The sequence below is a fragment of the Mirounga leonina genome, unplaced genomic scaffold (genome assembly GCF_011800145.1).
Source record: "Mirounga leonina isolate KUSES-001 unplaced genomic scaffold, KU_Mleo_1.0 Mir_97, whole genome shotgun sequence".
Lineage (NCBI taxonomy): Eukaryota > Metazoa > Chordata > Mammalia > Carnivora > Phocidae > Mirounga > Mirounga leonina.
The window spans coordinates 4,283,796-4,309,679 of NW_023270889.1; the positions used below are offsets into that span (position 1 = coordinate 4,283,796).

Consider the following 25,884-nt stretch of genomic DNA (forward strand, 5'->3'; position numbering starts at 1 on the left):
GGGGGTGGATTAAAAAAAAAAAAAAGAAAGAAAATCAAGTTAAAGAACAGTGAGCAATCAGTCTGCAAAAGAAAAATTAAACACTTAAAAGGACATACTAACAAGCCACACTAAGCTCTACAGCATCAAATAAGTGAGAATATAAGAGAAACTAAAATGAGGAGATGGGGTGGTAGAAGAAATGAGCATTGGACAATTATGGGATAAAGCTTTCAGTGCTCCTTCTCTTAAAAATATTAGTGACAGGGGCACCTGGGTGGCTCAGATGGTTGGGTGTCTAAGGCGCAGGTCATGATCTCCAGGTCCTGGGATCGAGCCCCACATCGGGCTCCCAGCTCAGCAGGGAGTCTACTTCTCCCTCTCTCTCTCTTTGCCTCTCCCCCTGCTTGTACTCTCTCTCTCAAATAAAGGAATAAATCTTAAAAAAAAAAAATGTTAGTGACAGGAGTGCCTGGGTGGCTCAGTCGGTTAAGTGCCCAACTCTTGATTTCAGCTCAGGTCATGATCTAGGGTCATGAGATAGAGCCCCGCAACAGGATCCAGGTTGAGCATGGAGCCTGCTTAAGATTCTTTCTCTCTTCCTCTGCTCCTCCCCCCTGCTCATGCTCACTCTCTCTCAAAGGAAAAAAAAGAAAAGAAAAGAAAGTGTTAGTGACATACTTACAGTAACTGCCTGGTAATCCATTCTCTAACCTATTTAATAAATTTGTAGTATTTTTAAAAAATCACTCCATTTTCCCTTGTTCCCTGGCCATAATGTACCCATGCTCCAGAAACTACCCATACTCTAGGAACTAAATGAAAGTAAAGTACAGAACCAAACAGATAAGGAAGGATTTTGGTGGAATGTACCTTCCCCCTCCAACTCTAAAAAATAGCCAGGCTCATCTCTCACTCATCCTGGTAGGCAGAATTCTAAAAATGTCCGCCATCCTCTCAAGATTCCATGCCCTAATCCCTGGGTCCTGTGAATATGGTATCACTGCCATGATTGTGACTAATTTAATGTTATATAGCCTGGCAGACCTTAAAAGGGAGATCATCTGGTAGGCTTGATCTAATTGGAGCTTTCACTAGCTAGTGGCAGAAGAGAAAGAGAGATTCAAAGCGAAGGATTTGAGGAATTTCTGTTCTGTTTGAAGACAGAGGGAGCCACGTGCCAAGGAAAGAGGGTGGCCTCTGGAAGCTGAGAGTAGACCCTAGATGACAGCAAGGAAACAGAGACCTCAGTTTTACAATAGCAATAAAGTAAATTCTGCCAACAACCTGAATGAGCTTAGAAATGGATTTTTCATCAGAACTTCCAGATAAGAGCTATGCCAGACTTCTGACCTACTGAACTGTGAGCTAATAAATTGATGTTATTTTAAGCTGCTACATTCATAGTAATTTGTCATGTAACAGTGGAAAGTGCATTTCTCCCATCAATAAGGAGAACGTTAAGCGTCATCAGGAAAGCCAAGACAGGGGCCTAAGAATCCCAAATCACAACTTAGTAGGGGTAAGATTTGAGAAGTCTAAAACAAAGAACATCTATTTTGATTTCTTAGCTCAGGTCATGGAATGTTAGGGTATGATCAGTCCACAGTGATATAGAAATGATTAAAGATATAAAACCACTATTTTCCATAAAAATGAAAAACAACAAAAATATCCCCATTTCACAATATTCTAAAACTTAAGAATTTTAAATTATATACTATCTATCAAATAAGTGCTTATGTCTGCAATCCAACAATCCTACTAGAAAAACACTTCACAGCACATTTATTTTAATAGCACCATCTGCAAAATCTTCACAGATACTACATTAATACATTGATCCCTGAATCAATCTATAGTTACCAGAATACCTCATGAACATGTGCTTTTCTCTCCAAAAAGATACTGAAAATTACCCTGCTTCATTTCTGGAAAACAACCTTTACCCCATCTCCTTTTATTTCCCCACTAACCTCCAAAATTCTACAGAATATATCTTTCTGCTTACTCAGTTTAAGGCAGCTCTTTATTCTACTCCCTGTTGTTATTTCATTCTTTTAGTCTCTCAATGTAATTATGCTAAAAATACATACAATAGAAAAATAATTAAAGATCTAGGTTTCTACTGCAGCCTATCTTACATTATTTTAAATAAGATTAATTCTGAGTCTTTCAATTTCTCATAACTTATTTTTAATTTTTTAAACCACAGCTAATTATGAGAACCACAACATAACTATGAAATAGGAAATTTGCTTAAACTCACATTGCTCTGACTCTACATGCCATCAGGCAAATCTAAAAGCTTGAACAGCAACATACACACCTCCTTATAAAATTACTAGGAACAAATGGTACTTACTTGAGTTGTCCTTCAGCTGTATCTGGACTGTGTCTGTAGTGAAAATCAGTATAGGGTGCTAAAATTCGCTAATAAAAAAAAGGAGGAAAAGAAGAAGGAAAAAAAAGAGTCCTTATTATAAAACACATTCTTCCTGTAACAAGCTAAAATTAATTTCTCTATATCTTTATTGGGTATGCTGTTTGAAAATTTAGTTCTTCAAACTCTTCATCAAGGAATATATGAGTGATTTTTTATTTTATTTTAAGATTTTATTTATTTGACACAGAGAGAGAGAGAGAGAAAGAGCATGAGCAGGGGGGAGGAGCAAGGGGAGAGGGAGAAGCAGGCTCCCCACTGAGCAGGGAGCCAGATGCAGCCTCAATGCCAGGACCCCCGATCATGACCTGAACTGAAGGCAGACCAGACTGAGCCACCCAGGCGCCCAATTTGAGTGATTTTTTTAATGTACAAATTGAATTTCTGAACTTTTAAATTGAGGTATAACATGCATATAAAACAGTGCACAAACCATGAATGTAAGGTTTGGTGTATTTTCTCAAACTAAGCCCATTCCTGTAACTAGCACCAGATGAAGAAAACATCAGCATCCTTAAAGCCTCCTTATTCCCTCTTTAGATTCAGTCACTACCTACCCCAAGATTATTATCCTGACTTTTAAAACTATGACTCAGTTTTGCTTGCTTTTGAACATTACTAAGTGGTTCTATTTTATAAATTACCTTCTCCTTTCAGTGCTAGTATAAAAAAATCCAAGTTATTTGGTGTATTGTCCTTGTATTCAGCAATCTTGCTAATAAAGTCACTCATTTTAAACTTTTAACTACTAAATCTCATTTGCCAACTCTCCCGCCGTGCCTACTGCATTACTGTGGTCTAATTTTTAATATTAAATATAATTTAAAATACATAAGACATTATTAAAATTGCTTTTGACAATCAGTATTCTTTTATATTTAATCATATATTTGCCTTTTCTGTCATTATTCATTCCTTCCTGCATTTCCTTGTCTGTCTTAGATCATTTTCCCTCTGACTGAGGACTCCCTTTACTCTTTTATTCTTTGTGTGTCTCATTTTTTAAACAACAATAAATATTTATTATCTCATATGGTTCCTGTGAGTCAGGAATCTATGAAACAATATTTTCTAAGTAACCGATGTAAGATATTACAAAATCATGCATAGGTAAAAGATCCTACAAAATCATGCATAGGTAAAAGATCCCTCACAGGAATCCTGTGAGGCTTAGCTAGGCAGTTATGGTTTAGGGGCCCTCATTAAGATTGCAGTCAAAATACTGGTCATGGCTACAGTCACCTGAAGACTTGACTGGAGCTAGAGGACCTGTTTCAAGATGGTTCACTCACAATGTGCTAATTGTCAGCAAGAGTTTAGCTCCTCCGCACAGGTACCTCCCCTTGGGCCATTTTAGTGTCTTCCTGACATAAGGACAAGTAATCCAGGAAAGAGTAGTGTGTGTTTGTTTTTTAAGATTATTTATTTATTTATTTGACAGAGAGTGAGTGATACAGCGAGAGAGGGAACACAAGCAGGGGGAGTGTGAGAGGCAGAAGGAGGCTTCCCGCAGAGCAGAGAGCCCTATGTGGGGCTCAATCCCAGGACCCTGGGATCATGACCTGAGCTGAAGGCAGACGCTTAACAACTGAGTCACCCAGGCTTCCCAAGAGTAGTGTTTCTTTACATTCTGTTTGGTCTTTTTTTTTCTTAGTCTCAAGAAAGCTTTTATTTTACCTTTGTTTTTGAAAGACATTTTCTCTGGGTTAGGCTGGCATTTTTTCCTTTCCGTGCTCTAAAGATGCCACTTTACTATGTTCTAGTTTCCATGATTTCTGCTGGGCATCAGCTATCAGACATGTTCCTTTGAAAGTAATATGGTTCCCCCCCCCCCGCCGAGCTGTTTTCAAGGTTTTTATTTATCTTGGTTTTCAACAATCTTACCATGATGTGCCTGTATGTTTTCTTTGTATTATCTTATTTGGAGTTTTGTGAGCTTTGGGAGCATGAAGTCTCATCAGTTTTAGAAACAAAAGTTCTGGCCATTGTCTCTTTGGGTATTTGCAACCATTTTCTCTTTCTTCTCCAAAGACAAAATTATGTTTCATCACCTTTGTTGTGTTCTATTCATCCCTTTCTTTTTCCTCTCTATGCTTTACCCTGGATATTATTATTGACTTTTCCTCTAATGTACTAATATCTTCTTGTCCAAGATTAATTTTTCATTGAGTTCAGAATTTCATGTATTATATTTTTCAGTACTGGAACTTCCATTGAAATCATCTGTGTATTTTTTTTTAATTAATTAATTTATTTATTTGACAGAGAGAGAGACACAGCGAGAGAGGGAACACAAGCAGGGGGAGTGGGAGAGGGAGAAGCAGGCTTCCTTCAGAGCAGGGACCCCGATGTGGGACTCGATCCCAGGACCCTGGGATCATGACCTGAGCTGAAGGCAGATGCTTAACGACTGAGCCACCCAGGCGCCCCATCATCTGTGTATTTCAATTATCTAGTCAAATTCTCCATTATTTTCTTTTTTTCTTCATTTTCCTAAACAAATTAAGCATGGTTGTTTTATTTATTTTTTTTAAAGATTTATTTGAGAGTGAGAGAAAAAGAGAGTATGTGAGCAAGCACAGGACGGGAAGGGCAGAGAGAGAGAGTGAGACAGTCCTAAGCAGACTTTGTGCTGTGGGGCTTGATCCCACAACCCTGAGATCATGATCTGAGCTGAAACCAAGAGTGGGATGCTTAACCGCCTGTGTCACCTGGGCACCCTGCATGGTTGTTTTAAAGTCTTTCCCTCTAACTGCACTATCTGGATCACCTGTGGGCATGTTTCTATAGAAGGTTTTTCTTTTGGGTGTTTAGTCAAATGGTCATATCTTTTTGCATGACATTCAATCAAATTAATAAGTGAATGTCGGACACTGTGAATATTATAAAAGGTTCCAAATGATGTTACCTCCATCAGAAATGGTTTATCCTTTCCTCTGTTAGGTAGAATGGGGGGGGGGGGGGCTGATCATCTTATCCTTATCACCAACTGTGTTAAATTGAGACTACATTGTAATTTTGAGAAGACTGAGTATACCTTTGGTTTTCCCGTGTTCTCATGTATAGTCTTCCAGGGCTTTCAATAGAGAGCTTAGCAAATATTTTTCTCTTAGCAATGAGAAACTGGTAATCTTTTCTACATATTTCTTAAGTTTTGAATTTAAATCTTAGCTACCCATCCAGAAAAGCTTCAGAATTTGGGATATGTCAAGAACAAGAAATCAGCTATGAAATACCCAGTTTTGTCATTTTAGTACCATACAAATGCCAAAAGCTCCTTTGGTTTTTCTGATCCCAGCAAAGGCCTGCCGGGATTTTCAGTTTTTCCAATTATATATTGATCAATAAATGGCCCCAAGGAAAAAAGAAATTGCATATAACCAGTGTAAATTCACTACTTCTTTCGGGCCTTTCAATTGCTGCCCATGGCCCCTCCTAGAAGGCCTTTGCATTCTATGAACTGGGGACTACAGCATATTCCACTGTGCTTTCCTCAGGTTTTGACATCTTGGCTTTTGCCCTGCACAGTCTTGTTTCAGCAAATACCTAAACGGGTACATCAGACTTAGTCTAGGGACTTTTCTTATCTCTAGGCTTACCATACCTGCATGACTGCCAAATACTCTGGTCTACTAGGCCCACATCATGTTCTTAGCCTTTAGCCTGTGCCCCAAATCTGCAAATGCCCCCAAGGGCATCTGTAGATATTCAGGGCAACTCTCAAAGAATCTTCCCTCTAACAAATTTCACTCTCTCTGGCCCTTACTGCTTTCACAGCTCTATACTGCTTTAAATATATGACTTTCATAATTATCCTGCTTTTCTAGCTTCCATAGCAGATGCTATGAACTACCTTATTCTACTCTGAAGTGTAATTTTAAAAGATAATAGTTTTTAAAAATTAGTATAAAAAATTACAATTGATTTACAACCCTTACAGACTGTCTATTCTGGTAACATTATATTATATCCACACATTTTCCTGTCTGAGGTCAAAACATATTACAGATAGCAGAAATAAAAGCCAGGGTAAATTTAAAAAGGGATTTTTAAGAGGAGGAAGATTTGGGCCTAACAACAGATACAGCAGCACTGAAAATAGTTCCTTTGTATGGAGAAATGGAAATCATAGTATGAATTTGGAATCAAAATTTGTAAAATATAATTAATAAAAATGAGGACAATGTTCTCTTAGCAGACTATATAATAAAGATGATGATATTAAAGTTGATGATGAAGAATAATATCCAAGGTAACCAGTATTTGCTGAATATTTACTATGTGCTAGGTACTGAAGTACCTAGATTAGAATTTTATGTAGATTAGAATTAACATATGTAAAGAACCTGGAAATACTCACTCATTATAAGCATTACATGAGTGTTAGCTGGTGGTATTACTACTACTATTATTATTATTACTTATTGTTCACAATAATTCTTTAAGGTGAAAACCATGACCTTCATTTTACCTAAGGAAAAAATGGGTCCAAGAGAGTCTCCTAACTTGTCCAAGTCATAAAGCTAGTATGTCATAGCGCAAAAAAATCAAAACCAGATCTGTATAGCCCAAAGTCTTTGCTCTAAATCACTATGCTATTCTGGGGGGATCCTGTTAAAGGAGAAAAGAACAAACATTTGTGGTTTTAAAGAAATAGATATAAGCAAAGACACTACTGTATTTAAATGCCTACCATATTCTTTTGAGTTTTTTTTTTACTTAATAAAGGCTTTGCTAATCTGCTTTATAATTACATAGGAATAAAAAACAGGCCTACACATATTATCTTCCTTTATTGTAGTCATCTCACCAATCCTAAAATTATAGTTCTACTTGATTAAAAGAAAAAAAAAACTTACACTAAACATATGATAAAATATCAAAAATGCTAGTTTATTCCCAATGGACTCCCATAAATAATGACTGTATTTGAAATCACTTATTGAGGAGAAAATTGTACTTATTTATTAGTTAATGATAAAAGCTGTCACTTTTATAATCTCAAATACTTCTACTGGCCCTAATAAAACCAGAACTATAAGATTTAAGACAAATTTCATAAAATGATTTAGACATACACGCTAGAGAACAATACTATACTTTATACTTTGCATAATTTCATACCCAAATATAAACAAAACCTTGGTTTAATCTTACTCTGAATGGCATCTACAATGGACAACAATGTAGTACATTCACACAGAAAAACTGTAAGATCAGTTTGCGGTAATTCTGTTCCAACCTCTACTCCACACTTTATTATAAAAAAGAGTACGTAGCAGTCTTATTATTTTAGACTAACTGTAAAAAAACACTGAATTAGTAAAAAAAAAAAAAAAAAAATTAAACTGTAGTGTATTTTAAAAAGAAAGATCTGTATTCTGTTTCTTTCAAGTATATATGGTCATTAGTTGCTAACAAGTGCTTCTAGGTTCAGAGACTTTTAGCATGGGTTAATAAATAAATAGTATATAATGAGCGGGAGCTATTCACCCAACGTACTAAAGTTCTTAAAAAGAAATGGTTCTCTTAAATAAGTAGGTAAATGTATATGCAACCTCACTTGTACTTTAACTGGCTTAATAAAGTTTTCACAGATAATAAAAAAAATAAACTTCACTTTACATGTTGATGAACGATTCTTGAGAATAATATTTTCAATTCAGTCCAAACTGAATAAGCCATAAAATATTGCTGGGGATAAGTCAGTCTTAATTAAATTGTTTGATAATTAACGTTGTGCTGCATCTATTAACTTAAAAATTTCAAAGTAAGACTATGTATGTATTTAAAGCCATCCTGTAAAACTAGAAAAGGATATTAAAGTTCCTACCTCTAATTCTACATCAGCTCGCACATACTGTCGGGTCTTTGGATGATTAAGGAGGTGCAAAATTGTAGTAATGAGGGCTTCATTTATTCGACTTAATTGGCAATCGATCACATTTTTCAGGATGGTGTTTAGTCCACCTCGAAGGGCCACCACCTCTGGATTCTGAAGTGCTAAAACAAAAAAGAAAAACTTAATAAAGTATATAGGGGATAAATAATAAAAAGTAATCCAGAAATCTGGGATTTTATCTTGAAACAATTTCCTTTCTGACTTGAAAAACTTTCTAGTCAAAGACATTTAAAACGTGGATAAAATGTATCTAATAAGAGTCATTGAATATACTCTTCCCAAAACCCAAATTTTTTTTTAATGTCACTGAATTGCTTTTTTATATCCTTTGTCCATATTTTACTGAAATGGCTCTTCTTTCCTATCAATTGCAAGAAGTTGCTCATTTAATGTGGCTATATTAGCCGTTCGTCTATTTCAAATCTTTTATCTGCTTTGCAATTTAACTTTAGATTTTAATCTCGGATTTTAAACTCAGAAATTCCTCCCTTACTTCAAAGATCAGGCATTTTCTGATCATGCCCGCACATACAACTGTGTGCTTTAAATGAGTTCATGATTATACATTCCAGTTTTCAATCTGTCGGGAAAGTGAGTTTAATCAATTTAATTTAATGTTTAATCAATTATCCCAGCATGCTTCCCAAACTGATTTTATCCTTCTGGTATACTAAAGTTTTCTATATACCAGAGTCTGCAACTCAATTCCTTTCCATTTTTCTCTCTTAATAACCTAGCTTAATAGTTTTTGTAAAAATACATTAAAAAAAAAAACCCTTTCCCTTCCCTTCCATTATTGTTTCTCAAAAATGTTTTCATGGTTGGATCTCTCGTGTTTATTCTAGCCTAACTTTAGAATTAGGTTTCTTCTGTTTTTTTCTAAATTGAGGTATATATAGAAATTTATGTAGATTAGAATTAACATATGTAAAGAACCGGGAAATACTCACTCATTATAAGCATTACATGAGTGTTAGCTGGTGGTATTACTACTACTATTATTATTATTACTTATTGTTCACAATAATTCTTTAAGGTGAAAACCATGACCTTCATTTTACCTAAGGAAAAAATGGGTCCAAGAGAGTCTCCTAACTTGTCCAAGTCATAAAGCTAGTATGTCATAGAGCAAAAAAATCAAAACCAGATCTGTATAGCCCAAAGTCTTTGCTCTAAATCACTATGGATCACTAATCCATATCACTAATGTCTAAAATACAGACATTAGTGTATGGTAGTGTACCTGTGTATGTTTCTCTCCAAGTAACATAGATTATTTTAAATAATCAATCTTGTTCTCTAATTAGGACTCTTAATTTCATTGTTGCTTTCCTCCTGCTTACCTTAAAATTGATTTTTTTTCCTTCTTTTTCTATTTCTTGGGCTTATACACTTATTTTCACTGTTTTTTGCTTAAGTATAAAAGCATTTTATGATAAGAAGTTAACTCCGAGTATAGCTTTCCAAGCATCCTATACACTGACATGTCAAATTTATATTACTTTCAAAATGTTCTTAACTTTCCGACTTTGTCTATAAATCAATATGTACTGTGAACAGTACCTTTAAATCTTCAATAATAAGGTTTGATTCTCTGAAATTTAGTTTATGATTTTGTTATTGTTTATTATATCAAGAGTGAATGTAACCTACATCAGCTCTACTTTTGATGGGAAAAAAAATATCTTCTCTTGTCATTTAAAATTATATTTTTTGGTTTTAAGTGAGGTTGAACTTTTTAAATTTGTTGATTAGCCATATATTTCTTGAGAATTATTTATTTTTCCTATTTATCTGTATATAAATAAGTTATTTACCTATCATGTTTGTACATTTATTTTTTGTTTGTTCCAGCACTGCATGTTTTTTTGTCTCCTTATAATAGAATCTATAGCTGCTGAAATCTGTTTATTTCTTTTGATAATTCAAGACTCCTTTTTCTTACAGTGATCAGATAAATGCTCATCCATTTTTTTCCGTTTTTCCCCATTTAACTCTAATCCTTTTGCATTTAGATTTTTTTTTTAATGTATGAGTTTGTTTTTTTTTTTTAAAGATTTTATTTATTAATTCATGAGAGACAGAGAGAGAGAGAGAGAGGCAGAGGGAGAAGCAGGCTCCCAAGGAACAGGGAGCCTGATGCGGGACTCAATCCCAGGACGCTGGGATCATGACCTGGGCCGAAGGCAGACGTTTAACCATCTGAGCCACCCAGGCGCCCTGATAGATTGTTTTTTAACCGACATTAAGATATTGTGTGGTTAACTAATGTCTGAGAACCAGACTTAAAGCAATTTTATTCTAAACACTGGAATTTGGACAATTTCTATATTCCTATAAACAAAATTTTTCATATCTTTGTAGCAATAACTAAGAATTCATTCATGAAAGGCATTTTAAAATGTCATATTCTTATATTCTTTCTAAAACATTGTATTTTTATTACTTGGAGAAAATTCTGACCCAGTTCACATTAAAAAATGTTACATTCTTATATATACACTTCCTAAAATGCTTCATTTTTATTACTTGAAGAAAATTCTGACCTAGTTCACATATAATGGCAATGCATGCTCGGACCATTCTGTCTCTTTCCTGAAGTCCATCATTTCCAACTGCTATTAATGAGTTGGCCACAGAGCTAGGAAACAAGGAAGCATTCACAGTAATCATCTGTAACAGGGAGGAATCAGAAAAAGAAGTTATTTACTTCATAATACATGTTTAAAAGCTATTTTGTTCAGATTGAGGTGTTTATAACCATAGAACATTTATAAGATCCAGGCATCAAATTTAATCTTCTTCTTCATATGAACATTTCAAAGGGTTACTATAATGAATAACTGATGCAATAAATGTTAATACTTGTTACTATGGAAAAATGTTGGCTTCTTTTTCTAATAGTTCAGACTATAAATCAATTAAATGACAAGATTTAATGTTTCTGAGAGTCTAAGCTCCTCTCAAATAGGAACTATATTTTATACAACTTTTCAGTACCTAGACAAAGGAAATCAGTGGTAAAAACAGCTGTGCTGTCAACACGCTTACTGTACTATTCCATTCCGGACTCTTACCCATATAATCGCCACCAAGTCCTGTCCTACCAATTTACCTCACTATCCATATTCTCTCTCCCATCAAACTCTAACTTGGGTCCTCATTCTTTCTCACTTTACTGCAACAGATGCCTAATAATCTCCCTATCTCCTACCACCACTTGTTGCTATGCCAAAAGGTAAAGTTAGTAATCCATAATCTATTTTTAATACTTCAAAAAGTATGATGCAAATAGTGTATTTCTGGTGACAAAACTTTGGATGAATCTTACTTTAAATGAAAAGTTTAATTGGCAATAATATATTTGGAATACTGAAAATAGCTAACATATCTTCAGTGTGGAAATTAGAAAGAAAACAAATTACATAGTTAATGACTAATAAAGACTGGTAGATGAACAATGTCAAAATAACAGGTCTCTCGAGTAGGGATAATTAATTTGTATTGGATGTTACTGGATTTATAATCCTATGTATCAAGGGCAAGTGATTCCCTAAATGAATCCCTTTCAACTATAAAAAATCTGTGTTATGTTAATCTCTTACTACATGAATAAAGAAATAATATATGAGGAAAATTGATGGTTAAATTAGGCAGGCAGTAAGTATAATTTCAATTGGATAGAGTAGTAACAGCTGAAAAGTGGGAAAATTATATAGAAAACGAGAGAGACAAAAACCAAGAAGGATTCCCTGGATTGGAGAGAAAGGGAAAAAAAAAAATCAGAGACACTGAAAATGAGCACACAAACAAAAAATCTTCCAAATGAATGAGACAGGAGAAAGAGAAGGAAAAATAACATGAATTTCCTTAATTACTCATCGAGTAAGTTATCCTAAAGCAACAAATGTTTCTTCCTTTTCTTTAAAATAAAGAAGATTAATACTTTAATAGAAAAATTTAAAACTTTTAAAATGCATACAAAAAAACCCCACAAAAACACAGTGACCTAGCCATTATAATATTAACATTAATTTCTACTAGCTCCGTTGCCAAGATGTTGCTGAAAAAAAGAAATATGTGCTTTGGTTGTTAAAAATACTACTGAAATTACAGTTCCTCTAACCAATAGAGGCCGCTATTCATTCAGCAAGTATGCTTCCCTTTTAACTCTATCTGCTTTTAGCTAAACCAAGGAGGAACCCTGCACCACAATTCCTCTGAGTCTACATCCTACCATCAGGTATAAGCAATTTTCCTGCTCTTGGATTCACAAATGATATCTGTCTCAAATTAGTCTGTATTTTAGAAGATAACAGAAGAAAACAATATTTTTGTAATAGCATTACTAAATTGTTAAGGGTCTGTTTACTTTTACTGGGCTATTTTATAAACTAAATTGTATCATGCCAAAACATTTTACAAAACTGAAATAAAATATTTACTGAATAACTCAAAGAAGCTGAATTTAATTGCTTGAATCTATCTGGAATAATGCAATTTTTAGGGCAGCAATTTTCAAAGTTTGGTCCAGGAAACAAGGGTCTCTAGGATATTTTCAGAGATTCTGTGAAGTTAAAATTATTTTAATAAAATACAAAGACATTATTTGTCTTTTTTACTCTCAGTCTCTCAGAAGTATATACTGAAGTATACCAGAGGCTCTACTGAACATGAAATCACAACAGATTGAATGAAGAAGCAACTATGACAATCCAGCTCCTACCTTCCATCAAGACAAACACTAAAGACATTTTGCAAAGATCTAAAATAATGCCATTCTGTTAAGTTTCTTTCGGAAAATATATTTTTACAAAAATATGTTTATATGTGATGGGTTGTTATTTTTAATATGCTAATATATATTTTAATTGCTCACTTATAATTCCTAGTATGATAAATATTGACATATATACACCTCAAATAGCCAGAAAGTTATTCTAGGTTCTTCAGAAACAAATTTTATTTTCTTATCTTGAATTCTCAAAATCATGGCAGTAGGAGAGACTATGAATAAGTAAAAACCATAAATCTAATTTTTAAATTTAAATTTGAGGAGTCAAATCACAGTCCCAATATGACACTTTACCTACCACAAAAATATTGTAATCTATCTTCAATATCACTCTTACTAGAATTGTAGATTTCTTTTAAGACACTCATCCATTTACCTCTTCCTTACTATGCTCACCTGTGGGTATTATTACTAACCCCAAGCTGGACAATTGGAAGAAAAAAGAAAAAGAGGAGATCTAGTTAATGTACAAATTCAACACTCTACCATTCTGAAGTATGCACTGAGCTCAAAGATGGGTAAAGAGGAGAAGGGTTAAAATTTTTTTTTAAATACTTTAATTTTAGATGTTTTTACATTAAAACAACTATATACTGCATACGTCTCATAAATGGTTAGGATGAAACATGAAAATATTCTTACATAACTGTGTCCTAACCAAGTTAACTCTTAGTTAATTGTTTTGCCATTAGGGCATCACATTAAATAACAACAAAAAATTCCCTGAAAACCTATCATTGGAAGCATTAATGGGTTATCCCTAACACCCTTTATTGCAGAATTTAGATTCTGACCTGTCCTGTACAACAGTCTGAACTGCTTATTGAAACTGCCTATGGACTATATCTAAATTCGTCTTCAAAACAACCAGCTTGTAACTCTTTGCCACGTCCATTTAATGGCATTAACTCCAAGCATGCAAATAAGAGAAAAGTAGAGTGGGGAACAAGTAATCCTTTTTCTCTAATAACATATCAAAAAAGCAGTAATTTCATTTACATGATTACTAAGGGAAGAAATACAGTAGTTCTTCCCTACTCCTTTATCCATAGGGGATATGTTCCAAGACCCCCAGTGGATACTGAAACCACAGACAGTACTGAACTCTATATATAAACTATACTAAAAGTCCTGAAAGTCTTACCAGGAACATAAACAATTAACATATATTTTGTATATGTTTTATATACTATGTTCTTACAATAAAGGAAGCTAAAGAAAATCGTAAGAGATAATACATTTACAGTTCTGTACTCTATTTACTGAAAAAAATCTATATAAGTAGACCCATCAAGTTCAAAGGTCAAGTATACTATTTTTTACTGTACATACAGATCTACGATAGAGTTTAATTCATAAGTTAGGCACAGCAAGAGATTAATAATAAAATAGAACAATTATACTATAATAAAATGTATATGAATGGGGTCTCTCTCTCTCTCAAAATAGCTTAATGTACTGTACTCACCCTTCTTGTGGTGATGTGAGACGATAAAATGCCTATGTGATGAGATGAGTGAGGTGATGATGTAGGTATTGTGACATAACATTACAGATCTTCTAACCATATGGCAGAAGGAAAACCACGGTAACCAAAACTCTGGGTAAGAGGTGAGGGTGAAGGGGGAGGGGGGAAACTACTGTATTCTTTACAGTGAATATTTTATTAAAAAATATTGTCCTAGCTGTACCCAGTCGCATAGAATAATTACACAAAATATTTATGCTCACCTCTAAGCTTAACAGACCTATTTACCTCATATAATTTTATCAAACAAAAATGTTTAACGAAAATTTAGCCTTTAAATTTTAATATAAAGATTTCACAAAACAGTCTAAATCTAAAAATGTAAAATACTTAACATAAAAACCAAAAATCTACCTTCTCCCTCAGGCATAGATCGTACCTTTCTGACTAATCGAAGTGCTTGTGTCCTCTCTACCTCGTTGCTCTGCTGTATGTCAATGCACCTAAATAATACACAAAATATTAAGTTATTGATAAAAATCTTATTAAACAATTTCTTTGTATAATACCACCAGATCAGACCTATCTTCATAATGTTAATATGGTACTTTAAAATTTTAACATGATTTTAACACCAGCAGACATTTATTTAATTAACTTACATCCAGTTCTGATAAATATTTGCTATAATAAAGCATTTCAAAACTATTTCATTTAAAACTCCAGAAAAGAATATATTTACAGAATTATATATATCAATAGAGAAATAATAAACATATTTATAAAGCCAAGTATCAGAAATCTACTGAAAAAAGAATTCACCTATCTTTGATAAAAATCTGCAATTTTATAAAAATTGTGAAGAAAACATTTCCAGCTTATATTTTAGTTTAAATGTGATTTTTAGGGGCATATGGGCGTCTCTGTCGGTTGAGCAACTGGCTCTTGATATCAGCTCAGGTCTTGATCTCAGGGTTATGAATTCAAGCCCCGTGCTGGGCTTCACACTGAGCATGGAGCCTACTTAAAAAAAGTGATTTTAACCAGGCCCTACATTTTATATATTATGACTATGTTAAAAGTCTCATATACTAGCCACAATAATTCTATTTTATGAAATATAATTTAATATGTAAATGCACGTCAAAAATTAATGCTCAGATACCACTTAACTGACATTTTTCTGTAAAACTTATTAAATTACCAATTTCTTAAGTCTTTGGTTTATGTAGCCGAATAATTAATTTTTACTTATGTTTAGGTAGTTCACTATTCTAATCAATTCATATAGTTTGCTACTCAAAAAGCATTTCTTCTATCTGAATACAATTAAATCTAAAACAATTTTATTAAGAAATGAACAATTCAATTTGTGGCCACATCAGAGAGGCTGGATCACACCACCCCTCTAGCCAAAAACAACTGTAAAGGGTAAGCAAAATATATTTTTTTAAATTTTTATTTTTCTTAAGATTTTATTTATTTGACAGAGCGAGACCCAATGAGAGAGGGAACACAAGCAGGGGGAGTGGGAGAGGGAGAAGCAGGCTTCCCACTGAGCAGGGAGGCTGATTCAGGGCTCGATCCCAGGACCCCGGGATCATGACCTGAGCCGAAGGCAGACACTTAACGACTGAGCCACCCCGGCGGCCCACAAAAGACTTTTTAAAAACTGTTAAAAGGGCAATGGATAATAATCCCTGGAAAGAGATGCACAAGCTTCACATCCAACCAGGCTTTGTCCCTAGGGGCACTTGTCAACAGTTTTAGGGGAACAGAGTCCCAACAGAAAGCAAAAGTCTTTCTGGACTGGAGAGACAGGTTGAACTTTAGTGCAGCCAATGTGGCTGTGACTTGAGGGGAAAAAATTCCAGAGAAAAGGAAACATGGGAAAGTGAATGCAAATCTTCATGCAAGCTCCTCTCCAAGGCACTTGCCAATCTCTATGTTGTGCAAAAACAAAGTAAAAATCCAAGGAACCAAACAAAAAGTTAATGCCAAGAAGCTAAGGAAGTAAGCAGAAATTTGAGCAGGTACGTAACTCTCTAGATAGATGTTATAGCTCAAGGCTCGTCAAGCTGAAGAGGTTCTGCTAAACATTTACAACTGTCATTTGAGATCCCAAAGAACCACTCCGTAGATCAAAGAAAAAGCTAAAACTAAACTTTTTAACAAAATCAGTGTGATAAGCCAACTTTCTAGAATAAATAAACCTTAACTCTCTTAAGAGGAAAACAGCATGATCCAGAGCCAAAGATTTTGAATATGCAATATTCACATCCAATCATGTAATAATATGAGGTATGCTTTAAAATAAACAAAGGGTCAAGTAACTAAAAACCAAGAAAAGAAAAAGACAACAGAAATAGAACACAGGTGATTCACATATTGGTGTTGTCTTAAGAAGGCTATAAATCACTATGATAAATATGATCAAGTAAATAGAAGGAAACATGGTGAAATAAAGCAGCGACCTAGAATCTTTAAATAAGAGTAAAACAAATGATAGAAATACAGTAACTGAAATTAAAAATTGAAGAGAATGATTTAATAGCAGGATGGAAGAAAAAAACAGGTGAGTAGAAAGTAAACACATTAAAGCACAAAGATTAACAACAAAAACTGAAAATACAGTAAGAACATCAGAGACATGTGGAAGAGTGAACAGATTCAACACTATATAGCTATATAGCTGGAGTATGAGAGGATATGAGAGAAGAATGAATGAATAGAACAGAAGAAAAACTTTAAAGTAGCCAGAAAAGAAAAAGATACATCACTTCAAAGAAGCAATAAGAAGAGACTACTTACTGTTCACCAGGTTAAAAAAAAAAAAAGTCCAGAAGACAATAACCTATTTAAAGCATTAAAAAATAGGAACTAGTCATAAAAACAGCCTTCAAATATGAAGGCAAAACAGAGGCATTTACAGACAAAAAAAAAAGATGATAGAATTCATCTTGAGTATACCAGCACTAAAAGAAACAGTAAAGGAAATTTATTAAACAGAAAGTGATGCAAGATGAATAAAAATGTATAAATGCAAGAAGGAAGGATATTGGAACGGGTAAATAATGTAGGTAAATATCAACAGTTCCAGTTTAGGGGTACCTGGGTACCTCAGCAGGTTAAGTGTCTGACTCTTGGTTTCGGCTCAGGTCATGATCTCATGGGTTGTGAGATGGAGTCCTGCATGGGGCTCCACACTCAGCAGGGTGCCTGCTTAAGATTCTCTCCCTCTGCCCCTCCCCCCATGCTCTCTCTCTCTCTCTCTCTCTCTCTCTCTCTCAAATAAATAAATAAAGCTTTAAAAATATATAACAATAGTTCCAGTTTAAAACAATAACAAAACTATCTTGTAGGGCTACAAATATATGTAGAAATAAAAACTATAGCAATAATACAAAAAACAGAGGGAAAATGATATAAACTATAAGAGTTTTCCTAGATTGTTCTGGTTGTAATAAAATACTAAACCTTAGTATCAAGGATATGAGTTGTAATCTCTAGGGCAACTACTAAAAGAAGAGAAGACCTTATAACCAAGATATTAATAGAAGAGGAAAAGAAATTCTTGACTATTCCAGAAGAAACAGGAGATACATAAGAACAAAGAACAGATACGACAAATCTCAAGATACAAACTCAAATACATGAGAAAATTAACCACAAGATGAACAGACTCATAAACATACAAATCATTACACTGCATAAAGCCCACAGACCATGCATATAAAAATCCACTAGACAGTCTAAATATTCTACTTAGAGGACAAAGACAGTCAAACTAGATTTAAAAACAAACAAAAAACCTTATGATGTTTTTAGGCCAGAAACTTTAACGTAAGGATAAAAACAACAGAAAGTAAAAGGATGGTAAAAGATCTATCCTGCAAGCCCTAAATCAAAGTGAGTATAGCCATATGAATATAAGATAATATGAACACTCATAATAAGAGAAGTATTACTAGGAATAAAAAGGGACATTTCATAACTATAAAAAGATTAGCCCAATGTGAAGGTTTAACAATTCTAAATATGAACGTAGTAACAAAGCTTCAAAATATATAATGACTAAAAGGAGAAAATGTGAATAGTACTATATCTGCTGAAGAAATAGAATCCATAATCTTAAAACTTCCTTAAAAAGGGATGGCTGGGTGGCTCAGTAGGTTAAGCATCTGCCTTCGGCCCAGGTCATGATCCCAGGGTCCTGGGATTGAGTCCCACATCAGGCTCCTTGCTCAATGGGGAGCCTGTCCCTCTGCCTGCTGTTCCCCCTGCTTGTGCTCTCTCTCTCTCTGACAAATAAACAAATAAAATCTTAAAAAACAAAACAAAACAAAAAAAATTCCTAAAAAAGAAAACCCTATGCTCAGACAGATTCACTAGTGAATTCTACTAATCATGTAGGAAAAAAAAACAATACCCATCTTACATAAATTCTTCCAGAAAATATAAAAATAGGGCAACATTTCCCTAGTTGTTTTACAAAGCAAAAAAAATCCTGATACCACAACTAAACAAGGACATTAGAAGAATGGATAAATATAGGCCAATACCTCTCACGAACTTAGCTACAAAAATCTTCAACAAAATATTAACAAACCAAATTCAATTAATATTTAAAAAGGACAAAACACACAGTTAACATGGGGTGTTTACTTTAGGAATGCAAACAAGGAACATAAATCCACAAAAAGCCTACAGCAAGTATCATAAATAACACCAAAGTACTGAATACTTTTAACCCGAGTTCAAGAGCAAAACAAAGTTGTCCACTATCACTATTTCTAGTCAGTGTAATATTCTAACCAGTGCAATACGGCAAGAAAAAGAAAGATACAAGGATTGGAAAGGAAGAAATAAAAGTCATCATTTGCAATTAATGCTATGTACACAGAAACTCTAAAATAATTTTTAAACAATTAGAATTGAAAAGTGAATCTAGCAAGATCACTAGGTAAGAGTTTAGTATCCAAACCCAAAACCAAAAATAAAAACCCACAATTCTTTTTCTATATATTAACAGCAAAAAATATGAAAAAGAAAAAATTTAACTTACATTAATACTCTCATAAAAAATATCTTAGAATGAACAATAGCAAGTATGTGCAAGACCTCTGCACAGAAAACTACAAAATACTGTGGAAATTAAAGTTCCAAATAAATAAAGGCTTAGAATAGTCAATGTTATTAAGATATCAATTCACCCCAAATTAATCTTGAACTTCAATGCAATTACTACTAAAATCCCAGAATGTTTTAAGGAAATGGATAAGTTGATTCTAAAATTTATATGAAAATGTAGAACATAAAATAGCCAACAGTCTTAAGGAAGAAAAATTGGAAGACTTATACCAACAGATATTAACATTTACTATCAAGATGCAGTCATTAAAACAGTGAGAAACGGGCAAGAATAGACAAACTAAAAATAATAGGGAACACAAAAACAGATCCATACTTATCAGTTATCTAGTTTACAACAGAAGTGTCACTAATCTAGACACAGAGGATAATCTTTTCAATAAATCCTGCTAAAATGTACTGCATATCCATAAAAATAAAAATTATCATGACCTAACACCTAATTAAACATATATAGAGGAATAAAACCTTTTAGAAGAAAACACAGAATAGTATCTTCCAAAGAGTCCAAGAGCATTAACTACAAAATTGGATTTTATTAATTAGGAAAAGAGAAAAGGCAAAACAGACTGACTTGGAGAAGATATTGTCAAGACATATACCTGAAAGGAATCATATCTGGAACATTAAGAACTCCTATATGAGACAGGCAGATAATCCAATTTACAAATGAGCAAATGACAAGGAGGATATTCAAATAACCAACAAACAAATGAAAGATGCTTAACATCATCACTACTCATTAGGGAAATGCAAATTAAAACCACAATGAAACTCACAGTGAACACTACAGCAGAAAGTCTACAATTAAAAACTAAAAACAAGTGCTGATGAGAATGTAGAGAGCCTGGAACTCTCAAACATTGTTGGTAGGAATATAAATCGGTACAATCACTATGGAAAACTGGCAGTATGTAGTAAAGCTAAACAGACATAAACCTATGACCCAGCAGTTCCACTCCTACATATATACCTAAGAAAAATGAGTGCATATGTCTACCTACAAGAATATTCAGGGCAGCTTTATCCAAAATAGCCAAAAACTGGAAACAACCCAGAAAATCACAAACAGAATGGAATAAATTATAGTCTGTTCATAACATGAAATACTACACAGCCTTAAAAGAAAAAAACAACATGGATACATCTCTGACAAATAACACTGAGGAAAGAAAAGAATAACCATGTATTTTTCCGATATATGATGCTCAAGAACAGGAAAAACTGGTTTATAATGAGAAAAGGCAGAGTAATGTTTCCTACTGGTTGAAGACACAGGGGAACTTGACTGGGATGTAGAAAATACTCTTACTCAGGGTAATGGAGTACTTGGTTGTATATATCTCTAAAAATTATCAGGCTTTACACTAAAAATATGTACACTTCACAATAGGTATGTTAAAACTTAAAACATAATTTTAACAACAGAGACAGCTCTAGGAAAATTACCTTGCTATTAAATAGTCCACTTTCAATTTTAGCACCTTCTGCAGAATACTGGAGTCTTGGATGAGATATCGAAGAGCTCGCAGGCCTGCTGCCCGCACTTCTTTTGCTTCATTCAATAAAGCTAACCGCAAACTGCATAGAAACAAAAAAAGTTTTGCTACATGAGTTTCAAATACACATAAAATTATGGTACCAAATTCTCCCTCAGTTGCATTAAGCAAAACTACTAGTGATTTTATATATAAAAATCATTCACTATAACAGCCATGGAACTTCACTAATATTGTTATTTTTTAATCTGTGCTGCCTTAGCACATTCTTACTAATCAAGAAAATGTTATTTTATTCTACCTTCTGTACTTTATTTTATATAAACAATGGGAAATTAAATATGCCTTTGTCAAGGTGTATCACATATGCCTCTACAATCTATTCTCCTCTGCCTACCTGCTTCCACTCCTCAATGAATCACTGGTTTAAATCAATAAATATTTTGTGACAGTAGGCACAGCTATATAAATTTTAATTCCCAAGCACACCAAAAAGATGGCTATGAAATTATAACATTATGTCTCTGTTGGTGGACTTGAGAAAATAAAGTTTGCCATAAGCACACTTTGTTTTAAGTGAGGTCTAGAGATAATCATACAGGTTCTTCTTCTTGTTCTTAGGAAAATTTAAGAACTTTTGTTCTGTGAATTTCATGTTTAATTTAGAAGTTTAAATTATAGAAATCCAAGTATTTCCCATCATTAGCTTTGATTCTTTATATTTGATAATTACAAAGCATCAGTAAGAACAACAGGATAACCAAAAATATTGGACATCTTGAATTTTTCTAATGTTCAAACAGCTGTTTCTACAAAATCAAATATAATGTGTTATACTATCCTTTTAGTTTAAAATTACTAGAACTGAAATTACTAAAACCCAGAGGGGTGAGGGAGGGAACTAAACTATACTTACCAAATTATGATATCCTCATAGTTAAAACCCAATTTTTCTTCACTATGGCCAATATCACAAAGAAGCTGTCAGAAAAACAAAAGTATATGAATATGTGTTATGTATTTTTGTCTGTTTATATTTACATTACTTTTTTAGACTGAAAAGTAAGGTATTTTTCTTTAACAAAATTCCAGAAAATATATCTACTGTTCAAATATGCATATTTATTTCTATCGCCTTATTGTTTTTGTTTTATTTGACCTGCCAGTTTTAGATTTCTTTAACCCTCCTTTTTGCTGTCATTTGAATCAACCAATTACTTCTTATTATTCCATTTCTCCCCCCTCAATAAGTTTACTATTTTAAAACTATTTTTTAATGGTTACCATTGAAATTACAACATACGTTATTAATTAATCACAGTCTAAAGAGAAACTATTACCATGTCCTCAACAATGCTAGACTCTTGACACTTGAACCTCATTTACTTGCCTCACCTTTCACTTTACTGATGTCTTTTTCTCTTTCAAGCCCCATGAAACATAATACTGTTATTTTTATTTTGTTAATATTTAGTCAGTATCAATTTATATTTATCCACAAATTCACCTTTTCCATTATTCTTCACGTTAGTGGTATCTTAATGGGATATTCTTCCTTCTGTCTAAAGAATCCTCAGTTTGTTGTTGATTTATTTTATTGGTGTTTTCATTTATTTAATTTTTAGCCAAGGTTGCTGGTAACAGATTCTTTTGACTTTTGTTTGCCTGGAAATTTTTTTTTTTCACTTCTGTTTTTGAAGGATATCTTGCTGGATTTATAGATTTTTAGGTTAGCTGCTATTTTCTTAAAAGCTTCAACATGGTTTCCACTGTCTCTATTGAAAAGTCTGATATCAGTCTTACTATTAGCTCCTTTGAAGGTCAGATCCTTTTTCTCAGACTCCTTTCAAGATTTTTTTTCTTTATCTTTGGTTTTCAGCAATCTTACAGTTCAGGTGTGGTTTTCTTTTTATCTATCCTGCTTAGGAAAAACAGAAATTCCTGAATCTCTGGGTTGATATATTAGTTTTAGAAAATTCTGTACATTCTCTCTTCAAAATTACTTCTGCCCAATTTCCTCTCTTCTTTCTGGAATTCAAATATCAGATCCTTTTGTGTATACTGCAAGTCTCTAAAACCTCTTTTGTATTTTCTCCATTCTCTTTCATCTCTGGTTGGATATTTTCTATTCATTTGTCTTCCAGTACAGCTAATCTTCTATGTAGTTTTTTGTTTTAGACATTGTTTTTTCCCTTCTTGAATTTTCATTTCACTTTACACATATCCAATAATAAAAAATCTTCTTTTTTACCTATTCTCTCCAAAGTTCCTCTATTTTCTTGACATACAAATCATACTTTAAATATTTAAAGTGCTATTATCTAAATGAATGTGAATGATGTAGACCATCTCTGGATCTGTTTCTACTATGTTTTTCTTTTTGTTGTAGTCATGTAGTCCTGCCTTTTGGTGGATCCTGTAATCTCTCTATATAAAAACTTGCAGAGATTCCTGATATTATCTTTCTCCACAGAGGATTTATCCTTCTCTTTGTTAGGTCACTGGACAATACTAAGTACAGATAAATTGCTGCTCTGATAAGACTCAGTCTACCTCCAGTTTTTCCTTTTCCTCCTTGTTCCCCATGTTTCAACTGAAAGCTTGTTTGTTGTAGAGGGGATTAGTCCCAAGAGGATGACAGATCTAATTTTTGTCTTAAAAAACACTACAAGCTCCACCTTTATTTTCAAATATTTTTTGTTTAGATTTTTAAGTTAACCATCTCAGATAGTCTCAGGAATTCAACAAACGTGGGGAGCCAAGAATCTTCTTATACTAGATTTCCCCTAGGTCTCCACCAAAAGGTCTGTGCTGTTTTTTCTGTCTTTTAGTAACAGTACTCCTGGGCCTAATCTGAGTCCCTAAGTTTTCTGCCCACACTCTACACTAGCCAGTATCCCTTGGCAAAAGTTGTTGGAGAAGTTAAGTTCACCTCCACAAGATTCTTCCTTCTCCGAAGCTTTGGCTCCTACATTTCTTGTCCACTGAGCAGTTAGTTTCCTGCTACCTTCAAACAGGCTTCCCTTGTTTTCATTAAGAACACTGATCTAATGCTAGCTACTTCTCTCCCACCTGGAGGGAAAAGTTATTTGAAAAATAACTGGATTTATAGATTTGAAAAATATTGTCATTTGACAATATTGTCAAAATGATTCAAAGCTTACCAAAGTGAAAAGTTATTTGAAAAATAACTTTTACCCAAAAGTTATATAAAAGTTTCTCAAATTATTTAATGGGCTTAACTGATATGGATGAAAGAGAAGATTGATCATTTAATTAACACTGACGAATCAGAAGGGATTCTAAGTGCTATTATTCCTCAGTATGAAGTTATGAACATGTTAACCAGACAGAATAAACCAACCAAAGTGGCTATCACATCTGTCTGTGAAAAGAATGGACCCAAGAATGTATTTCAAAAGGTACAATACTGCAGAAAAAAAAGATAATCCTATCCTACTGGTAGGTTCCTTGTAAAATGCCCTATCCAGTTTCTTCTTTAGAAGCAAAAGAAAAAAGAAATGTTCCAAACAGAATAGGTAAGGGGATCGGAATAGAGTAGCTCTCAGATACTGCAATAATTGACAGCAGAAAAGGAGACTATACAAAGGATCACTTTGTGTGGTAAGAAAATGCTGTGTAAATAAGCAAAACAACCTAAAAAGCTTTTGTGCACAAGTCTTTATCCAAAATGGTTATACTGCTATTCCTCTAAAATCCTCAAAATTCTGAAATATGATAAACAAAGAAGCTTTAGACTAAACTTTCAAATGGTATGAAAATTTTTTGTTATTTTTATTGCATTTTGTTGCATAATGTAAGTACTTAAAAATGGGGGATGAGGATTTTTTAGACATACATATAGATTTAAAATAAAATGTAAGATTTCCTATATTTGAGACAAAAGAGGAAAGTTTATATATCTCTAAAAAACCAACTGCATACCTAAAATTAAAAGTTTAATAACATAGTAGTCAAAAATATTCGCAAAATTATGATAAGCAAAGGTTATGGCCCTATATTAGTTTGCTGGGGCTGCTGTAACACATACCACAGACCAGGTAGCTCAAACACAGAAATTTATTTTCTCATGCTTCTGGAAGCTAGAAGATCAATGTAGCTTGACAGAGGTCCTTTGTTCTGAGGTCTCCTGGGTTCTCTCAAGTCTTTATATGGTTGTTCCTCTGTGTGTATCTGTGTACTAATCTCCTTTTCTTATCAGGAAACCAGTCACATTGGATTAGGGATCACCCAAATGACCCAATTTTACCTTAACTGCCTCTTTAAGGGCCATATCTCCAAAATACATACACATTCTGAGGTACCGCAGGCGAAGGCTTCAACAAATGAATTGGGGGGACACAATTCAGCCGTTAACATTACACACTCATATAGCAAAGTAGGGCCTACAACAAGTAGGCACTTATAATGTGAAAGGCCTAAACAAATTAGGGGAAGGTTACTGAGGAGAGGCCAAGAAAATGTACTAAGAATTTAATGAAGAAACATAGTTGATAAATAAACATATTTCCTGTTTCCTAAAATCTTAACCAAATACACTGAAAAATACCATTTGAAATAAAGCTTACCAAAGTGGCAAGAAATTGCTTTTTAACATGATTATACCAAATAAGACAACATATTGTC

General features: G+C 33.6%; 1 protein-coding gene across 6 annotated transcripts in view; it reads right to left on the reverse strand.

Annotated features, from left to right (window-relative positions):
* Positions 1–25,884, reverse strand: part of LOC118006531 (rapamycin-insensitive companion of mTOR) — a 122,001-nt gene that overhangs the window by 45,300 nt on the left and 50,817 nt on the right. For all 6 annotated transcript variants that reach the window (XM_034999212.1, XM_034999208.1, XM_034999209.1 and 3 more), the window contains 6 exons: positions 22,154–22,218; positions 21,188–21,319; positions 15,027–15,090; positions 10,871–10,997; positions 8,256–8,425; positions 2,345–2,412 (listed from right to left, as the gene is read on the reverse strand). In XM_034999212.1, coding sequence (XP_034855103.1) covers positions 2,345–2,412; positions 8,256–8,425; positions 10,871–10,997; positions 15,027–15,090; positions 21,188–21,319; positions 22,154–22,218 — 626 coding nt within the window. The remainder of the gene's footprint in view (positions 1–2,344; positions 2,413–8,255; positions 8,426–10,870; positions 10,998–15,026; positions 15,091–21,187; positions 21,320–22,153; positions 22,219–25,884) is intronic.